General features: G+C 48.6%; 1 protein-coding gene across 1 annotated transcript in view; it reads right to left on the bottom strand.

Annotated features, from left to right (window-relative positions):
- Positions 1–20900, bottom strand: part of Sdk1 (sidekick cell adhesion molecule 1) — a 713594-nt gene that overhangs the window by 206503 nt on the left and 486191 nt on the right. The window contains exons 15-17 of the mRNA XM_029477307.1: positions 9912–10059; positions 8796–8936; positions 651–832 (exon numbers count right to left, since the gene is read on the bottom strand). Of these exons, the coding sequence (XP_029333167.1) occupies positions 651–832; positions 8796–8936; positions 9912–10059 (471 nt within the window). The remainder of the gene's footprint in view (positions 1–650; positions 833–8795; positions 8937–9911; positions 10060–20900) is intronic.

Below are 20900 nucleotides of genomic sequence, written 5' to 3'. Positions count from 1 at the left end.
GAGGCCTGTGACAGCATCAGACAGCATCCGAGGCCTGAGACACCATCAGACAGCAACAGGCTTGAGACACCATCAGACAGCATCCGAGGCCTGTGACAGCATCAGACAGCAACAGGCCTGAGACAGCATCAGACAGCATCTGAGGCCTGTGACACCATCAGACAGCAACAGGCCTGAGACAGCATCAGACAGCATCTGAGGCCTGTGACACCATCAGACAGCAACAGGCCTGAGACACCATCAGACAGCATCTGAGGCCTGTGACACCATCAGACAGCATCCGAGGCCTGCCTGTGACAGCATCAGACAGCATCCAAGGCCTGTGACACCATCAGACAACAACAGGCCTGAGACAGCAACTGTCCTGCTTTGCTGTGAGCTTTCCACCAAGGAATTTGAACAGTGTCTTGATTTATGACTTTCTTTGCTCTACAACAGTGGAGTACGACTTTTGGATCCACTCAAATCTGTATTCCTTGTCTGTGGTCACTCATGTCTGGCTCCAAAATAAACTGGCTTTTACCCATTTTGAGGTAAGACCTGTGTTTTTGTAGACACTTCACTTGAGAGTTGCACATTTCAATCAGACCTTGCCAACCCCAGTTCCCAGATTCCCACAGTTTCCCCCCACCCCCCACCTTGCAGCTCACCTCCTTGTAAGGTGTACTCGGTCACTGCCCTGCTGAAGACACCCAGGCCTGCCCCGTTGTAGGCAGCCACCTGGATCTCGTACTGGGTCCAGATGATGAGGTCGGTGACCAGGCAGTAGTTCACCTCTGGGCTGCTGATGTTCCTCTGCTGGTGTTCCCCAGGCAGGCCAGCCAGGCGGTACCTGCAGCAGAGAGGAAGCACAGGCGTGAGTACTGTAGGGACACCGCCCACAGTGGACTGGGATCATCTCAAGAGGAAGGCAGAGGGAAGCAGCCATGAGCTGGGCTTTGAGCTCATCCCTGAGCAGAGCTTGCCTTGGGCAATGGCTTCATGCTTGCTATACTCTAATCTCATGGTGACTGTAAACTCCAGGTGAAGTAGAGTGGGCTTGAACTTCTGTATGGTCATGGGAAAGTTCTGTTGTTTTTGTTACTGTTGCTTTGAGAGAGATCCTAGTCACTGTTGTAGTCCAGATTGGGCTCTGACTTGCAGTAATCTTCACATCTCAACCTAAGTTCTGCGACTGCATGCATGCACCTCTATACCCAGTCTGTTTTCCTTTTGAAAAAAATGTAATAGAAATGCCCCTCCCCCCAAATGAGAGATTAGCCAAAGTTATTCTTAAAACCTACACCACCAGTTAAGGCTTAGAGTGCCCCTGCTGCTAGAAGGAGGATATGGGGAGGGGTAGGCTGTTGGAACCAAAATAATGGCTCCCTCCCTCCCTCTGCCCCTCTCTCCCACTTCCTTCCTTCCTTCCTTCCTTTAGAGACAGGGTTTGCTATGCAGCCCAGGCTTCACTTGGATCCATCCTCAGCTTCCTGAACACCCAAGTTACATAGTTCTGTATTATTATGTTTTAAAGATTCTACACTTCAGGTGTGAACTGCCAAGTATGTACCGTGACTATGGTGTGAACTGCCAAGTATGTACAGTGACTATAGTGTGAACTGCCAAGTATGTACAGTGACTATAGTGTGAACTGCCAAGTACGTACAGTGACTATGGGTCAAGCTTCCGCCACGGATCTCCGTGAGGGGTGGGGAGAAAGGCTGCCTCCTGAGAGTGCACTGTGGGGAGAAATCGGGAAGCCAGCGGCCTGTATGTTCCTGGCCTCTGTCCAAGTCCTCCATTCTGTTTCCATTTAAGAATAGTCTAGACTGTCCAGAGATATCCCATTACTGACCCATAGTAAGTGGCTTTGTAAAGGTGTTAAAACTTCTAAAACGTCTGAGTATGACAAATTAAGGGTTTTTTTTTTTTTTTTTGGGTGGGGGAGTGTGCTTTGTGAGTTCTTGGGTAATGTGTCTTCAGTGCCCTGGAGCAGAAATTTAAAGTTATATTTATTAACAAGATGCTTACACAAGCCAGCTCTTACAAAAAAAAAAAAAAAAAAAAAAAAGAGGCATGAATTCAGGGAACGGCTTTTGTACTGCGGAAAGGCTTTTTTCTCCTGCATTATTTTGATTAGCAAATGTTTTTCCATGATTCCGTTTATAGAAGTTAATGTACTGAAGTGGCTCAGTTAATTCACAGAGCTTTTCTGGCTCAGTTCCCCCGGGTAAGATGAGAGACACGCACAGTCATCGTGAAGCTTCTCAAAGCAGGCCTCTCGGAGATGCGGCTTTGCGTGATATCCAGAGCGAGCCTGACAGAGGCTCAGACAGAGAGGCAGCATACCTGCTGCTAACTTCTCACAGCATGCCTGACAGAGCAGAGGAAAGGGACACACCCAGCATAGGGACTCTGAGGCCAGCAAGGTCACCATGGTTGGAAGAAACAAACAAGACCTGAAAATACAGATGTTTCTCTATACTGTGACTTCCTTGAGGGATATGCAAATGAGGCCATACAAGTTTCTTCTTGCAATCCAGGACTTTCTGAGGATATTCTTCTTATTTTAGGAAGCATTTGTGCTTGGTGAGGCCCACTTGGTAGGGAACAGAAATGCTGAAGGGCAGACAGATTAAAGGCATGAAGGTCAAAGCCGGCCTTTCTCTTCATCCTACCAAACAGGCATGAATTTTCAAGCTCTCGAGAAGGCCTGTACTTTCTGTTGGGCCCTGCAAGACTCATTGACTGACTAGCAGAACTTCAGTGATGGTGGGGGAGGTTGGAGTGTTGCAGGTCTGAAATCTAATTAAAATTAATCTTGGGCCACCTTCCCTTGATAGCCATTCCTTGCCTACCTCTATGTCTGACTTAACATCCTTGTGATTAACAAGGATGAAATGAATTAGCTTAGCAGACCACTAGCTTCTACCAACCAAAAGGCTGTGTGTGCCATTAGCTAGCATCTGAGGGCAATAGCTGACACCCCCACCCCCGCCACCCCAGCCCTGCCTCGCCCATTTACCTACTCATTTTTCTATCACTGTATCTGAAAAAGTGCTTTGATTTATGACCTTTTTGTTCCTTGACTACAAAACTTCAAGGAGCTGTAATAATGTTAGAACCCAGAATTTGAAGTGACCCTAAGTCTGTGACCCTGGACCATGGTCACTTAGATTTGATTCTAGAATATGTTCCCTTACCCATTTGAGGTGGAGTTGTGTTTTGAGTTAGATAAACTCTCGTGTTTAAATCCTGACTCCTCCCTGGTGGGTCGGATGGGGGAAGTCTGATCTAATCAGCAGATTCATAACTGATTCAGGAGTTGGCAGGAACCAGGTGGGGCCTGCTGGAGAAGGCAGGTCACTATGGCCAAGCCTTCAAAATGTATACTTTGTACCTGGCTCCTCCATAGTCATTCTGTAGGCCTTTCTGCTCTGACTCTGTCTCAACACAGGCCCAGAAATAACAGAGCCAAGTGATATGGATGGAGCCCTTGGAGACCATAGGACAAAATGATCCCCTCAGAGGCAGGCTAGGAATGCAGGCACAATGAAGGGACCTAAGAAGGGAAAGACAGCCCTCATGCTGGGATCCAGGTTGTGTCACCTGCTAACTGAGAGTCTAGAAACATCAGCAGATAATTCTCAAAGTACCCTGGGATAGATTTCATACAAGGATGTTAAATAAACGAGCAGAGGGTGTGTGTGGCTCATGACAGAAAGCTTGCCTGCAAGCTGGAGCCCCTGGTTGTGCGCCGGCACCTGGTACACTGGATAAAGCGGTGCCAGTTTGTAATCCTAGCACTTGGAAAGTGGAGGCAGGAAGATCAGAAGGCCAAGGTCATCCTTGGCTGCATAAGGAGTTTGGGGCTAGCCTGGGCTACATGAACTTCTGCCTCAAAACCAAACAAACAAACAAAACAGTCAAAATGCTTGCAGCCCCAAGTGTCAATGTCTCACTCCTCATCTCCTTGACCTAAGAAGTCCACAAAATTTGCATAAGATTGTAGTAACAAGAGGAAATGCTTAACTTGAAACTGAGGCCTTGCACATCTTTTTTTAAATCTCACCGTAATGCATCCTATTAGGTATACAACCTAGAGAGCCCAGTGGATATGCATCTCCACTGTAAGGACACCTCGGTGCCACTCTCTCAAGAAAGATGCACCCAAGGGATCGTCCACCATCCTTTTTCTTATGACTGTCAAAATGTGCCCCCTTCAAGACAGTGCCGGGGAGATGTTTAATTATTATCGTTTCTATTTGTGTGTGTACAGTATCTATGTGTTCATGTGTGTGTGTGTGTGTGTGTGTGTGTGTGTGGTATGTGTGTGTCTGTGTATGTGTGTGTCTCTGTGTGTGTGTGTGTGTATCTGTGTATGTGTATGTCTGTGTGTGTGCAGTTGTGTGTGTGAGTGTGTGTGTGTGCCTGTGTCTGTGTATGTCTGTGTGTGTGCAGTTGTGTGTGTGAGTGTGTGTGTGTGCCTGTGTCTGTGTGTGTCTGTGTGTGTGCAGGTGTGTGTGTGAGTGTGTGTGTGTCTGTGTGTGTGTGTCTGTGCAGGTGTGAGTGTGTGTGTGTGTGTGGTGTGTGTGTGTGTCTGTGTATGTGTGTGTGTCTCTGTGTGTGTATCTGTGTATTGTGTGTCTGTGTGTGAGTGTGTATGTGTGTGTGTGTGTGGTGTATATGTGTGTGTGTGTCTGTGTGTCTGTGTGTGTGCAGGTGTGTGTGTGTGTGTGTGTGTGTGTGCAGGTGTGCATGTGGATGCATATGTTACCTATGTACCACTGCACTTGGAGGCCAGAGGTCAACGTCAGCCACCCTCTCTTTCCCAGGGTCTGTCACTGAACATGGAGCTCATCCATTTGGGTAGGTGGGCTGGTAAATGGACTTCAGAGCTCCCCATGTCTGGCCCCTACCCCAAGGTGCAGCCCTGGGGGGACTGACATGTGATACCATACCCAGTTCTTTATGTGGATGCTAGGATTCACCCTTAGCCCCTCATGTCTGCAGAGCCAGCCCTCTCATCCCCTGAGCAATCTCTCCCCAGGTCCTAAGTAGATGTTTCTTTACAGCCTTCTAGGAGACATTGCAAAACAAGCCTTGAAAAGGGAAGCCCTTAACTACCCAGTACACTCTCCATGGAAAAGTTATGAAATTAGTATTGGGGGACACAAGCTGAAGTCCTTGCTCAGAACACAAAGCCTGTCCCAGCTACAGTGTCCTCAGCCACTCAATGAGCGATCTCTAAGATTCACTTTTTGAAAACAATTAGGCAGGGAGGTCCACTCAGGCCCAGGCTCTAGGAGCTCTGGTGATGTATGCCGGATGTCTGAGGAGGTCAAGGTGAGGGAGGAGCTCTCAGAGCACCCTCCCTCCTCTCTAGGAGGATCTGTTACCCTGGACACCGGCTGAGCCAGAACAGATGAGTTTTTATCCAGAAATAAACAGGAGAGCATTTTCTCTTTCTTTCTAAGGACATAACCCTGAGCGCCGCTCGGAGAAATGCTCTGCCTATTATTATAAATATTTTATCACTGCGAGAGTATCCTAACTACTTCTTTCGGTGTGAGTCACCAAGGTGATTTATTTTCCATTTGCTCCCATGCGTTGTGTGTTGGATCCGACACAGAGCCCGTGCCCTGGAGGGTTCTCGCTCGCCAACAACGATATGCAAGCTGGAGTCTTGCTCAGAAATGTTTGCAGGCAAATGGATTTTGGTCCAGGTCTTTAACTTCCACACTCTTTGATATTTAAGGCCTGGGGTGGTGTGCCCTCATTTTTTGAGGGTTTTCTTGGATTTAAGCTGTCAACAGCACAGATGCCCTTTCCCCCTACTCCACTCCAACAGCACTGTCACCAAGGATCCTTTAAGGACAGTAATCCTGCAAAATAGAGAGATGCGCAGTCTACCGTGAGGCCTCATAACATCAGACAGTTTTATTATTAGGCTCTGTGCCCCAAGCATGTTCAATGGGACAAACATCACAGCCCCTACTTGACAGGCTCAGCCTCGGGAAACTTCCTTCTGCTGCTGAGAAAGGCGGCGGCTGTGGAGAGGGCAAGCTAATTATTTTCATTAGCTGATGGGTGCGGACATGAGGGATGTCTAAAGTTGGAGGGAAAGTCATCCTTGAGCCACAGGAGGCAGCAGGAGGATGGGCAGGAAGGTCAGGCCACTGGCAACTGCCACCAGCTGGAACAGAGCCCAGGGCCACTGCTGCAGGATGACACTGCTGTAGCTCTCTGACCTTTCATAAATGGAGGGTGACAGCTGTGAGTAGAGATACGAGGAATTGAGGAACCATGGGCATTGACTTTCTATTGATCCTTGAAGCCCCATTAGACAGACAAGGCTGAGTGTCGGTTAAGGGAAGATGGTGGGCTGGGGGGAACCTTAGGGACAGCGGGGGGCTGCCTGCGATCCTCAGCTCTGGCTTGCTCAGAGCAAGGGATTTTGGGTAAAGGAGACTTCTCTCCAGCCACCATTTTTATTTCAGGTTTTCCCACCATACTTAGAAGTCCAGCCTCCCTTCTCACCGTTAGCTGAACAGTGGGTGACTAAAGTCGTATGCCCTTCGAAGTCAAAGCAAATAGAGCTAAAGGACTGACATTTTCAAGCTGGGCGTGGTAGCACACTCATGTCATTCCAGCCTTTGGGAGGGAGAAGCAAGAGATCAGGAGGAGAAGGTCATCCTGGGCTACATTGTTAGTTGGAGGCCAACCTGAGCTACCTGAGACATTGACACAGAAAGAAACAGCCAGAGGAATGGTACCAGGTGGAGGCCCTTGCTGCAAAGCTGATAACCTTTGATTTCTGGGACCCACATGGTAGAAGACCAGAACTGACGCCTACAAGTTGTTGTCTGACACACCTCCATCCATTAAATAGTGAAAGAAATATAATAAACCTGCAAATAATGAATAAAGGGAAGAAAGAAGGAGACCTCGGTGGGCACCTTGTCTCTAAGAGTTATTAGGGAAAGCCCACAGCTCTTTCAGAAGTATTTGTTTAGAACAATGCCTCTCAACTCTTTTCATGCCCCGACCCTTTAATGCATACAGTTCCTCATGCTATGGCGACCCCAATCATAAGGTTGTTTTCATTGCTACTTCCTAACTGTAATTTTGCTGCCGATATGCATCATAATGTAAATATCTGTGCTTTCTGATGGTCCCAAGTGACTCTTGTTTCATTATTAGGCTCTGTGCCCCAAGCGTGTTCAATGGGACAAACATCACAGCCCCTACTTGACAGGCTCAGCCTCGGGAAACTTCCTTCTGCTTCTGAGAAAGGCGGTGGCTAAAGAGAGGGCAGGCTAATTATTTTCACTAGCTGACGGCTGTGGCCATGAGGGATGTCTAAAGTTGGAGGGAAAGTCAACGCCCCCCCCTACCACCCCCCAGGGGCTGTGTCCCGCAGGTTGAGAACTGCTGGTTTAGAGGCGTTTATGGTGGTGAATGCCACCTGTAAAGACAGTGCTTGGGACCTGCAGGCAGAAGGATAAGATGGTCAAGAGTGTCTTTAGCTACATTAATGAGTTCTGGGCTAGCCTGGGCTACAGGAGAACTTTCTCAAACAAAAATGCAGAAACGCATAACAGAACTTGTTCACAGAGTTCTTCCTAGGGAACCCACTTGTCCAGTGAAGGCCTCTGTGGAACCCCAGTTCCAGTGTAAGCCAGGGGAGGCATCTGGAGAGGGGGGATAATGGATCCACTCCTGCCTCAGTGAAGCTGATAAAATTAACAAACAACAGTACACACTATGAGAGGAGATGTAACGATTATCCTTGAATTCAAATCGATTGTTTTTCTTTTAATTTGTCCCAAAAAAAGCTCTGCAGTGATAACATTGGTGGCAGGTCAGGCAAAGAGGTGCTTCTCTCTCTCAGACAATTATCAATACACTCCCAAGCCCAAAGTCCCTGCTACGGCTGGGCTAGCAACCTGCCCTCCCGTTGGCAACATCTGACTGGCATTCATTGTGTCCATTCATCGTGCCCTATATTTAAAAAATACATCGCTTTCATTCACAGCACCTAAACATTGCCAAGTTGTGAATGTGTGTATGTATATTCACCTGTATACAGATATGTAAATACATTTTTGGGGCGTGCTGGAAAGATGACACCCCGGTTACAGCTCTTGCTGTGAACCTGAGTTGAGTTAGTTCCCAGCTTACAACTGCCTGCAACTCAAGTTGTAGGACAGGGACCTCTTTGTAATTTTTGCAAAATTAGAGTCATGAAGTAGCAACAAAAATAATTTTACAGTTGAGGAGTCATTACAACATGAGGAACTATATTGAAGGGCCACAGCATTGAGAAGGTTGAGAACCACTGGGCTAGTGCATTTGACAGAGGCCCTCTTCTGGCCTCCTGGGGTATTACACTTAAGTACACATACCCACATACATATACACACAGTATAATGTTTTTCTTTGATATGCCAGAAGATCTGGCAAAATGGTATAACAAGTTAGCATAGTGGCTGTAGGTTAATAGCTACATCAATTTAATTAGTATTCATTAAGTGATTGTGCTTATAAATATACATATTCTCTGAAGGAAGGCTTCACCAGGAAGAACACGTCTGCGATCTTTCCCATAATGCCCCTTTTATTCTTCAGTTCAGTGCAACCTCTGATGCTAGTCTGTGTGGCCTCTGAAGGTGACCATACCCAGAGAGGCTCCACAGAGGCAGCCATTAGCTTTGAAATCTGCTTTGCTCCAGTCAGCATCCCTCCCTAGAGTCTGTCACTTGACCTGAACAGTTAATGGGACACCCTGAAGGCCTGTCCTAGGTACTTGCCTGAGGATGTAGCCCCGAAGCACCCCATTGTGCTCTGTTTCGGGTGGTGGCTGCCACTGTACCATGATGGACTGGTTGGTTCTCCCACTGGCCACAATGTTTTTTGGGGGAGCACTTGGTGGTTCTTCGGGTAACATCAATCTAAAGATGAAAATATAACAGGGAGAGAAGTGAGGGACAGCAACAAGGCACCCAGCCCAGAGGCTTTTTTGAGGAGAAAACCAGCCCCAAACATGCAGCTGACCCCATGGAGGCCATGTGTGCATGAGGTATGATTCAACATGGCAACAACTGGGCCAGGAGGCAATGGCAGATGTATGGCATATGTCGCTCATCTGCCATTCTGATTAGTTCTGTCACCTTGACAAAGCCTAGGATCACCTGGGAGGACAGTCTCAATGAGGAATTACCTACATTAATTAGGTTGGTCTGTAGGCACGTCTGTGGGGGATTGTCTTAATTAAGTTGATTGACATGGGAAGATCCCGCTCACTGTGGGCAGTATCATTCCCTAGGAAAGAGATCCTGACCTGAGGAAATCTAGATGAGCGCAAGCAAGCATGTATGTGCCAGTTTCCCTCTGCTCTTGACCCTGGGTATGATATGGCCAGCGGCTTGAGGTTCTGTCTTGACCATTCTGTCTTGATTGACAGTAACCTGGAACTGTAAGCTGAAACAAACCCTTCCTCTCCTACATTGCTTTTATCAGGGTATTTCATCACAGCAACAGAAATGATGCTAGGACAGACATGAAGCCCTGGGTTCCACCCCCAGCACTATATAATTTGGGTGTGGTGTTCACATCTGTAATCTCAGCACTCTGTTTTGGTAGAGGGAGAAGGATCATCCTCAGCTACACAGGGAATTCCCAGCCAGCCTGGACTACATGAGACCCTGCTCCCTTCCCCCCATCACCCCAAAGAAGGCTGTGCCGTCAGGAATGACCTGTGAAGGCACAGAGCACCACTGGAAGGATTTATGACAGCGGCCTCCGAACAGGTGAAAGGGAAGTACAGTTGGCTTATACACGCCAGGATTTACCCTGCTCAGGTTTCCCAGTATCTACTGCTGGGACCCACACCACCCTCGCTCTAGGAGTACATCAGGCTCACTCACCTGCTGGTCTCTGTGCTGTACTGGCCCTTGCCCACTTGATTCACAGCGCACACCCTGAACTGATAGGTCCGGGCCGGAGTCAAGCCACTCACGGTGACGCCTGTCATCTCCGGGCCAACATTTGATAGATGCACTTTCCATGGAGAGTCTACAAGAATGCACAGAGCGAGTCAGCACGTATGAGCATGCATCTCCACAGTGAGTGGACGAGAACCATCCTGTCTGCTTTCCCAGACAGTTCTAGGAGAGGCAGTGCCTAGCCCACCTCATGAATGTGTAAAGCAAGGCTCTCCGCTGAGGGGCTAGCAATACGGGTGCTGGCATGGAATTCAGGAAACTCACCCTAAATCTGGGGCAAAACCTCCTGTTATTCCTATGGACACTGCCTGCCTGCCTCCCTCCCTACTTCCTTCCTTCCTCTCTTTGTCTATGTGTTTCTATGCATACAGGTGATGCTGTACAAGCATGTGTACAGTCACGCACATGGAGGCCAGGGATCAACCTTGGGGGTCATTCTGCATTGGAGAGAGGATCCCTCACTAGTATGGAACTCACTCATTCAGCTAGATTGGCTGGCCAGCGAGCTCCAGGAGCCTCCTGTCCCTGTGTCCCCATGGCCAGCGAGCTCCAGGGAGCCTCCTGTCCCTGTCTCACCAGCATGGGATGACAAGCCCACACCATCACATCAGACAGTTTTAGATAGATTCTGGGGAATTAAATTTGGGTCCTCAACACTTTACTGACTGAGCCGTCCGCTCAGCCAAAATAAACTTTTTTTCCCTTCTTCTTCAGCTTGCATATGGCACTTCAAGAGAAGGAAGAAAAATCTTAATTCCTGAGCTCGGTATAAAGTGGGGAAAGTTGTCCCTTGGCTCACCATCAGGCAGGTCGAAGATCTGTCTCCAGGAAAAGGATGCTCCACACATCAGGGGATGATAAATAAGCACTATATTCATTAACATTTTAATAAGGAAATTACAGTGATAAATATGGACGGGCTAGGCATTTCGCAACCCATCTGCCGAGCGGCAGCCTGTTTCTGCCACGCCCTGAGCTGAGCTGGCTGGGGAAAGGCATAGAACTCATAGCAAGGACTGTGCGCCCTTTGGAAGCGGCTTTCCTGCAGGTGTGAAAGGATGCTTTTGTCAGCAGAATGGGCTGCTGTTGCCTGCAAGGTAGGCTTGGGAATGTTCTGGCGGAACTGCTGCTGTTGTATGATTTTCTGTGGAGTTTAACTGTGCCTCTCAGCCCAGCCAAGGGTGACCTGCTGTGCCTTTGAGCATCTGCTGTGGGTTCCAACTCTGAACACATAGGTGCCTGGCAGGCTCTCCTGGGAACCAAACCATTGTTCTCGTCCCTCAGAGGCAGTGTTAATAGCAACCTCCTTTGGCCTACTCTAAAAATGGAGAGAGAGAGAGAGAGAGAGAGAGAGAGAGAGAGGAGATGTGTGGTTCCCAGTGGGCTAGCTTCTGCTCAGTCTTTGGACAACAAACACCAGCTACACATGAACACCACCCATAAAAATCACAGCTGCTTCTGCAGAAAGCTGATGGCCAACTTGGAGGTCATGGCATACATCAGGGGTTCGTGGGAAATGTACCTGTCACTCCAGCTACTTACAGGTCACTGCGAGGTGGCCTTATACTGCTCCAAAACAGAACTCAGGCACCCCAAAGGCAACGAAAGGGATGCCGAGCCCCAGGTCAGAATTCATTATCTGAGATTCCTTAACACAAAAGTCAAGCTGCCCCAAACATGGCGCCAGTTGGGCTGTAAAGATGGAATTTTGTTTTAAATGATTGTAGACAAAGCTGCTTCCAAGCATAGCTTTCTGGGAATGCAGTTTTCACCACCAGCTGGGCCATGTTATGTTCCTGGCTTTTGATTTTTTGGTGATTTGGGTAATTAGCTGTTGACAGGGATTCCTTTATGCTTCATTTAAAAGCACAGTGTTGGGCTGAGGACTTGGGTTTGAATCACCAGTACCACATAAAAAGCTAGTATGTGTCTGAAGCCCCAGCACTGGGGCACAGACAGGCAGATCCTGAGAACTTGCTGGGCAGTCTGGTGAAGATGGTGAGCGTCAGCTCAGTGAGGGACCCTGTCCTGAGGCAGTAAGGTGGACAGCAGGAAAAGATGCCTGGCATCATGCTTTTGCCTACTCATGTATGGGTATGAGCATCTGCATATGTATGTACCACACACACACACACACACACACACAGAACTCCATAGTATGTACACCCTTAGTGTTGAAAAGCCTCTCCCTCTGAGCCTCTGTCACTATCATTCAGCCCATAAAGGCTGCAGTTTCTCAGCAGAGTCCATCACGAGCATCTCTGACGATGCAGAAGGTCAGACAAGTGTCTCCGACACTGAGGAACTGGGCCAGGCTGGTAGGAACAGAGCCTCCCTTTGCCAAGGTTAACATTTACAGAATTAGTTCCATCCCAAAGACAGCTGGTGTGAGATAGGAAGAACCTGAAGAGCGACATTTGCAGTGAACGTTTCACTTGGAGATGCTCTGTTTCCTTTGAACTTCTGGGAAATTGAGAGATCATCAAGCTCACTAGGACCTGTCACCTCACATCTATCGTGAAACCGATATCAAGTAAACAAACAGAAAGCAACAGGGCTCACACACTGTGCCACCTACTTCCTTTCAGAACCCTGGAGGTATATATAGTTCTCAGGCAACTCATGCCAGCCTTCTCTTCAGCTGTCTGCAAGTGAGCAGCTACTCTGCTTAGAGACCCTTGTGAGCCTCCTCCGAGGGACAAAATTGGAAGAAGGAGGCTGCTGGTTGGTGGACTAAATTCATCAGAGCACGGGAAGGTCAGAGAAGGCTTAGGACAGGAAGTTGCCTGCTGGGCTTTGAATCTGGTATGTCTCCTTCAAGCCTCATATTGAGAATGACTTTCCTGACATGATGGCTAGTGTTAACTGGCAACTTGACAGAATCTAGAATCATCTGTGAAATAAGAGTCTGGACAAGCCTTCAGGATTACTTGGAGGTAGGAAGACCTGCCCACAGTGGGCGTCACTACTCCCTATTTGGGATCGTTGACTTGTATAAGTGGAGAAAAGGCAGAGCAGCAGCATGGGTTCAGTGCTCTCTGCTTCCCCACTGTGGATGTGATGTCACCAGCTGCTTCCTGTTCCTCCTACCTTGGTTTCCCTGCCATGATGGACTGTACACGAGAACAAACAAACTCCTGGGGTTACTTTTGTTGGAGTATTTCTCACAGCAACAAGAGAAGAAGTTAGGATGCCAGGGCATGTTTTTGACATGCAGTGCTTGGGCCGGGGGTGGGGGTGGGGTATAGAGACCTTTTAGAGGGAAGAGTGGGGCTGTGGGCTTGCCTACACTTATGAACCCGGGGTTCAATCCTCAGCACACACACAGACAAGACAAAACAACAATCAATCAATCAAACAAGAAAGGTTTAGTGCCATTCTTGTAGGAGCAAGTTTTCTCCATTGTAGAGCTGGTTTCTAAGCGCACCTGGCACCTCTCCTTGGCTGCCTCATATGTACTTGCCTTCCCTTCTACTTCTCTACTGTGTGTGACATAACCTCCCTCTTTACACATTACCCAGCCTCAGGTATTCTGACACAGCAACACAAATCTACCCTAAGACATTGCTGTTCCTGTATTAATATCAAACCAATATCATATCAGCTCTTAAATGTCCATAACCTAAGACACAGAGTCTGTTGCCTGGTTTGATTTGATGAAGAGCCCTGCTCTTCTCTGTGTCTCTGGTCCTGTCACTGCTCCAGTCTCATCTATAGATCTATCTATCTATCTATCTATCTATCTATCTATCTATCTATCTATCTCTATCCCTTCTAGAAGGTAAGAGATCTGGCAGGTAGAGAAATTAAACTATAAAGCTGATCAAAATGAGCCTAGTCCATCTCACAGGCACAATAATTTGTACCCTTCCCCTCCCCTAAAAATAGTAGTCTGGGAAGTTGCTTATTCATTCACAAGCTCCAGAGCGGTAAACTTGCTGAGCACTAGGATGTAAGTGGTGCAGCACATCTGGACCTGACCGTTAACAGGCAGAGTCTTTTGAGAAGATGCTCCCCCAAGCCAGTCCTCACAAGACTACCAGTGAGGTCCCTCCTAGGGACTGAAGAGCCAGGGGCGGATCTGAAGGGCCTGACACATGTGCCTCCCGCTGCTTCCTGCTGCCTCCCACTGCCTCCCATTGCCTCCTGCTGCCTCCTTCCTCCCCTCACATGCTCCTCTCCTGCCTGACCTGGTAGCTGCTTCTGGACTCTGAAAGGCTGAGAATATTACGACTTGATCACTCTGTTCTGTGTGTGGGCTCAGACGACTGCTGGGTTTACTGTTTCTTTTTCTTTTTCTCGTGTTTGGTGTGCACAGATGTCCTTGCCCCCATGCCTATACACACAGGCACCAAGGCACAGGCATGCACACACATAGATAATATATGCACAAATGCACAGATGGAATATGACTCAAATCCAGCCTCCAGGTGCTACAGGAAGATGTGGGGATGGATTCAGCAACAAATCCAAATGTGGCCCAAATCCAGGGCACTGGGCACCCTCAGGGTAGATACCATAGCCCCTGACCAGGCAAAAGAGAAGCTGGTGGGGGATCTGTTGGTTAGGACAAAACAGTAGGGGTTGGAGAGACGGTTAGAGGGTAGAAACATTTGCTCCACATAAGGAATTGAGTTTGGATCTGCAGTGCACACCTAAAAAGCCAGGTGACCCTCCATCACTGGGAAGGGAAGAAACAAGGGGGTCTGTAGGGCTAACTGGCCAGCAAGCCTGGGTCAGTCAGTGAGCACTAGATGCACCAAGGAACCTTGCTTCAAAACCAAGGGGGAGAGAGATGGAAGAAGACACTTGACATTGACCTTGATCTCCAGATGCACATGCACACCTGCACCTACACACCTGTACACACACACCTGCACACCTGCACCCGCACACCTGCACTCACAGACCTGTACACACACACCCGCACACCTGCACCCACACACCCCACACACACCTGCACACCTGCACCTGCACACCTGCACCTACACACCTGCACCTACACACCTGCGCACACACACACCTGCACACCTGCACCCACACACCTGTACACTTAAACCTGTATATTTACACCTGTATATTTATACCTGTACATGCACACCTACATACCTGCACACACCTGCACACACAAACCTACACACACAGACCTGTACATGTATACCTGCAAGCACCCAGGCAGACACATGCATACCCCATACACAAACAGAAAACAAATCCAGTCCCTCCAGGATACTGAGCTCAGTGGCATAATTAAAGAGCAAATTGATTATTTTCTAGTTTTAAAGTCTCTTCCTCAATGCACACGTCTGCACTCTGAAGCTTATGAGACTCAAGCACTGTGTGTTGACACTAACTGTTCCTTACCAGGTGAGGGAATAGCTGGCCTTAATGAAACATGGGTGTGTGTGTGTGTGTGAGACTGAAGCCAAGCTAGTGTCTCCCCAGCTGCTACTGTCATAGAGTGCTAGTGTGCCTTGGTGAACCCAGTCACATCTCTTAGTTGCCTAGCCATCCATGGAAACTAGAGGAGTTGCTGAGATGGACAAGATACTGAGTCATTCTCCTGTGCCCACAAAGATCCCAGCTGTGTCACAGAGAAGAGGTGTCACGTAAATCAGAGACACTTCCCACTACACCCAGGCTGTATTTGCAGATGTTGCATGAGAGCACAGATGTTGCATTTCCTTGGGATCAGGCTGCACACTCAAGATAGGTGCAGCTGAGAGCCAAATCCAGGCCCAACTAAGCTAAGATTGCCGGAGCTTAAAAGACTTATCAAGGGGAGAGGCCCAGTCAGTAAAGTGCTTGTGCAGAAAGGATGAGAGACTGAGTTCAACCTCCAGAACCCACATTTTTTTGTTTGTATTTTGAGGGTCAGGCATGGTGGCACACACTTGTAACCCCAGTGCTAAAGAGATAAGACAGGAAGTTCACTAGCTAGCCTGCTGGCCAAGCCTCATGGGTGGTCTGTAGGCTCCAGGAAAGACCTTGTGTTAAAAGAACAAGGAGTGCTGGGATTGAGAACAATTCCTTAGGTTGTCCTTTGGTGTCTATACACATGAACACGGTCTCACACACATGAACATTTGCACATGTATATACACATACATACAGATACACACAGAGAGACAGACCGACAGACACACACACACATACACACACATACACATGGTGTATTTAACAATGATGGTGCTAAGTCAAACTGACAGGGAGAGCCCTTGACGTGATCTGAGGAGAAGGGCATTCTCCCACACAGGCTAACCACAAGAGAAGCATCAGGCAAACTCCAACTGAGCAGCGTTCCTAAAACCACCAGAGATCCTCAAAGCTGTCAAGGTCATGGCAAAGAGGGACATCTGAGAAACTGTCCTGCTGCCTAAGCCCAAGGCGGTGTGATGGCTGAGCATCCTGAGGGATTCTGGGAGGGGCTCTAAGACAGGGAGCCAACAGCAGGGGAAAACAGGGTATCTGCGCATGCATCAGTATGGTCTCCTCAGCTCTGGGACACACGCAGCACCAACAGGAGTGAAAGGGAGGGAGGGAGGGAGAGAGAGAGACTCAAAGTGAGGCACACAGGATAACTCTGCTAAATTATAACAGCAAGCTTATCAAGAGAAAACAATTTAAAAAGGTGGGTTTGTTGGCAAACTGTTGGTCTTAAGTGAAGGAAGAAAATGCCAGTTACAAAGCTCTGAGTAGGGTCTGTCCTAAGAGATTCTGGGTTTTGTAAGACAAGCTCTAGCAAAGGGGTGCGTAGATGGCTTGGTGCATAAAGAGTTCCCCTTGCAAGTGGGAACACCTGAACTCAATTCCCTGAACCCACAAAACAAGACAATATGGGGGGGCACAGGAGGAGTGCTGAGACTTTCTGGCCAGCTAGCCTCGCCTACTTGGTGAACTCTCAGTCCAGAGAGAGACTATGTGTAAAACAGAGCAGTGCTTGAGGAAGGACACCCAAGGTTGACCTCTGGCCTGTACATCCATGTACACACAAGTACCCAAGAATCTCTTTACAAGTACAAACACATATACACACACATATACCAAAAACGGAGAGGAGGAAACATGAGTATGTTTGTGTGCACACAGGCAAGTGCTTGAATCCATGTGCATTTGCATACCAGCTGGAGCAGAGGGCGCCTGAGAGCTCCAGCCAAAGCAGGCATGCTTGGTCCCCATGCTGGAGCCCTGGAGGATGAGGTGGGTTCCAAGTGTGGAATGTGCCGCTGTGTGAGGGCGGCATTTGAGGACCTGCTGCCTCTGGAGTAGAGTGGAAGCACAGGATGAGAACTAGACCCACCACCACCAATGGCCACCAAATCTCCCTTTTGGCTAGAGGTTAGTATTGTCACCCTGACGGGATCTAAAGGCAGCTGGGGGACAAGCCTTGGGGCATGTCACTGAGGGCATGTCTAGATCAGGCTAGTTGATATGTGCAGACCCACCCTGAATGTGGGTGGTGCCCTTTTAGGGGCTGGACCCTGAACTGTATCCGAGTAAAGGAAGCCAGCTGAATGGACGCAGCCAGCAGGCAGCATGGGTGCATCTGTCTCTCCCCACTCTTGACTGTGGGTGTGATGCAGTGAGATCCTGTCTCGCTTTCCTTGAAATGATGGACTCTAAGCCAAATAAACGCTCTCCTCCACTTAGGTGCTTCTGGTTAGAGTATTCAGTCAGAGCAACAGGAATGAGACCAGGACAAAGTCCTAGCAGAGACCCTTTGAATGCTGTGTGTGTGTGTGTGTGTTAACATGAGCTCCAGGATTTTATAAGCCATATAAAACCTGGATCTACCCTAAAGAACCATTTCTCCATCCCTCAGTCCTTATTTTCTCCACCATTAAAAGCAGAGAAAATGCATAAGCAGGCAAATGTGAGTTTGGGTCCATGGCACTTGTGTAATAAGCCAGGTAAGGCAGTGCACACTTGCAATGCCGTGTGTGGTGGGGAGCAAGAGACAGGCAGATCCCTGGAGATTTCTGATCGGTAAGTATAGACTCACTGGTGTTTTACTGGCCAGTGGGAGACCCTTTCTAAAACAAAAGAAGAAAGAGAGAAGAGAGCTTTGAGGGGGGGGGGAGAGAGGGAGAGAACAAGAGAGAGATGGAGATGAAAGAGACAGAGGGAGAGATGGAGAGAGAGGAGAGAGGAGAGAAAGGTAGGGAAGGAGGGGGGGTCAACAGCTTTGGAGGTAAGATACCTTAGGTTGACCTCTGGCCTCCACATGTGGCATGCGGACAGTAAGGAATGACCTTCTGTAGGTCATGATGTTTAGAGCCTTCCATAAGGCAAGAGCAGGCCCATGGGTCAACCATCTTCTCCATCAGGGCAGAGAACAACCTGTATATGAGCCCTGGTACCCACATCCTAGTCCATTTCTGGGCCCCCACAATGGCCATCAGTACTTGTGACAGGTGCTTCCCCTTGCGCTGCATTTGAAAAGGGGAGCTTGAGGCTCAATATTTAAAATCCCACAGGACAAGGAGCCACGCTGGAAGCACTCCTGAACAGCTCCAGAGGTTATCAGCAGGACCCCTGTGAGATAAGTTTCAAAGACAGCACCAGAGCACTCTGAAGCACAGAGAACAAAGCCTCTGCCATCGAGGCAAGCAAAACAGCACAAAACCCATCAGCTTTTAAGGACATAATAGCAACCGTGGAGGAAGATGTTCAACATATTGTGTGATGACAGTCAGCAGCGGCTCGCAGAGCAGAGCAAATGAGCTCACGCAGTGCGGTGTGTGAGGCAGCGGGGTCTGTACATGAAAAGACACCCGTGGCATTAGGGAAAAGAACAAAACCATGATTCCAGGCTCTCTCTGTGTTGGGAGAGTCCTGGCCTCCAGTGATGCTAGAGAGGGTGCTCAGAGGAGTGTGGAGCCTCAGAGAGTGTTCTCTAGAAGGACCAGAAGCTGACACCCAGCCCCACTTCAGAAAGCTGAGGGGTGCTGAGAAATAGCTCAGTGGATGAAGTGCTCCTTGTACAAGTACAAGAATGAAGCTGGGCACAGTGATGTATGTCTGTAACCTCATCGCTGGGAGGGGGGCATAGAGACAGGTGGGACCCAGGACTCACTGCCTGGCTAGTCTAGCTGAAATGGTGGCCTACAGTTTCAATAAGAGACCCTGTTTCAAAAGTCAAGGTGGAGGAGAATAGAGCAAGGCACCCATCGTCAACCTCTATCCACTATACCCACACGCATGGGTGAGTGTATCCCCCCCCACACACACACATGTGCACAGATATCCATACATACACACACAAAGGAAGCACAGGTGAGCTGGGGGTGGAGAGTTGGTGGAGCGACTGCTTGGAAAACACAGGGTCCGGGGTTCCAAGCCTTGCAACACATAAACTTGCACTATTGGAGTAGGCCTGCCAAGCCAACATTCAGAAGGTAGAGGCAGGAGGATCAGGAGTTCAAGGTCATTCTCAGCTACATAGCGAGTCTGAGGTCAGCCTTCAGTATGAAAGAGAGACAAAGACAGCATGACAAATTGATAGACAAATAACACAAAACTAATAATTGGGCGGGACAGATCACTGCAGACTTGAGAATATTCTACACTTTTTATCATCACCAGATCCCAGAACAGCCTCTCACACGCTGCAGCTCATCATGACCATTGATGCTGTGCTCAGATCCATACTCCACAGAAGCCTTCTGTTTCCCAAGGACCAGACTGTTCCTGGTACCCCGATCTGGGGATGTCTATCAGCAACTGAGGGGTGGGCGACTGTCCACACCACCCTCCACAGTTCCAGCCTGGAGCCTCATGCTCTGTTCTCTCTGCGCCTGCCAAGTTCTGCTGCCTAAAAGCTTGTTCAACAGCTCTGTGTGGGATGTGCCTGACATCCTCTGGTCCCTTCATATTCCTCACAGGTCTCTCTCTCCAGTGTGGAAGGGAATTCACTAGACTGCCAGCAACAGTTGGTTGTGGTGAAGGCAGATAAGCAAGTCTTTCTTTGTATGTCTGCTAACATTTTTCTAGCTGCAATCAGCGTGTATTACCCTGGACTTAAAATATATATTACTACATTGAAAATGCCTTTTTTAAAAAAAAAATCCATGCCACTGGCTTCTCTTGGACTGGGAAACTTCTGCTCTTGCAAATACACGTGCTGGGCATGGCAGGGATGCCACAATACTTCCTGCATCCAGGTTTCTGTACCCTGGAGCTCCTATGAGGGTGGCACACATGCCCAGGTCCTGCAAATCTCCACATGTGGTTCACTTCCAAGAGGGCTTTTCTGGCCTCTCCTGTGGAGTGACAGCCCCTCCTTTGAGGGCCCTGACGCTCAAAAACATTTCCCTAGAAAAATGTTCATATGCCAACTTAGGCTATGTCCCGTGTCCCTGGGTTTGTGATTTAGTTTCCTGAGTGTTCTTTGTCTCCTGATGAATTTAGGCTCTGCCCAGGTGATAACAGCAATGGCTGGAAGAGGATACATCTTTGGCAGTCCACCTGATGGTGCTCTGCTAGGCTCGGTAACAGAAGGCTTGGGGCAAGAATTAAAGTTGAAGAGATGGGTGGTTATAGTTTCTCACGTGGCTGCCCTTATACACACACACACACACACTCACACACACACACACACACATACACATACACACGAGAGAGACACACACACACACACACACGAGAGACACACACACACGAGAGACACACACACACACTCACACACACACTCACACACACACATACACACACACATACACACACACACTCACACACACACACTCACATACACACACACATACACACACACACTCACACACACTCACACACACACGCACACACACACACACATACACACACACACACTCACACACATACACACATACACACACACACACGAGAGAGAGAGACACACACACACACGAGAGAGAGACACACACACACACACAC

Source organism: Mus caroli, chromosome 5 (genome assembly GCF_900094665.2).
Source record: "Mus caroli chromosome 5, CAROLI_EIJ_v1.1, whole genome shotgun sequence".
Classification (NCBI taxonomy): domain Eukaryota; kingdom Metazoa; phylum Chordata; class Mammalia; order Rodentia; family Muridae; genus Mus; species Mus caroli.
Note: the sequence above shows the minus strand (reverse complement) of the source record. Positions and strands in the feature narration are given on the sequence as shown.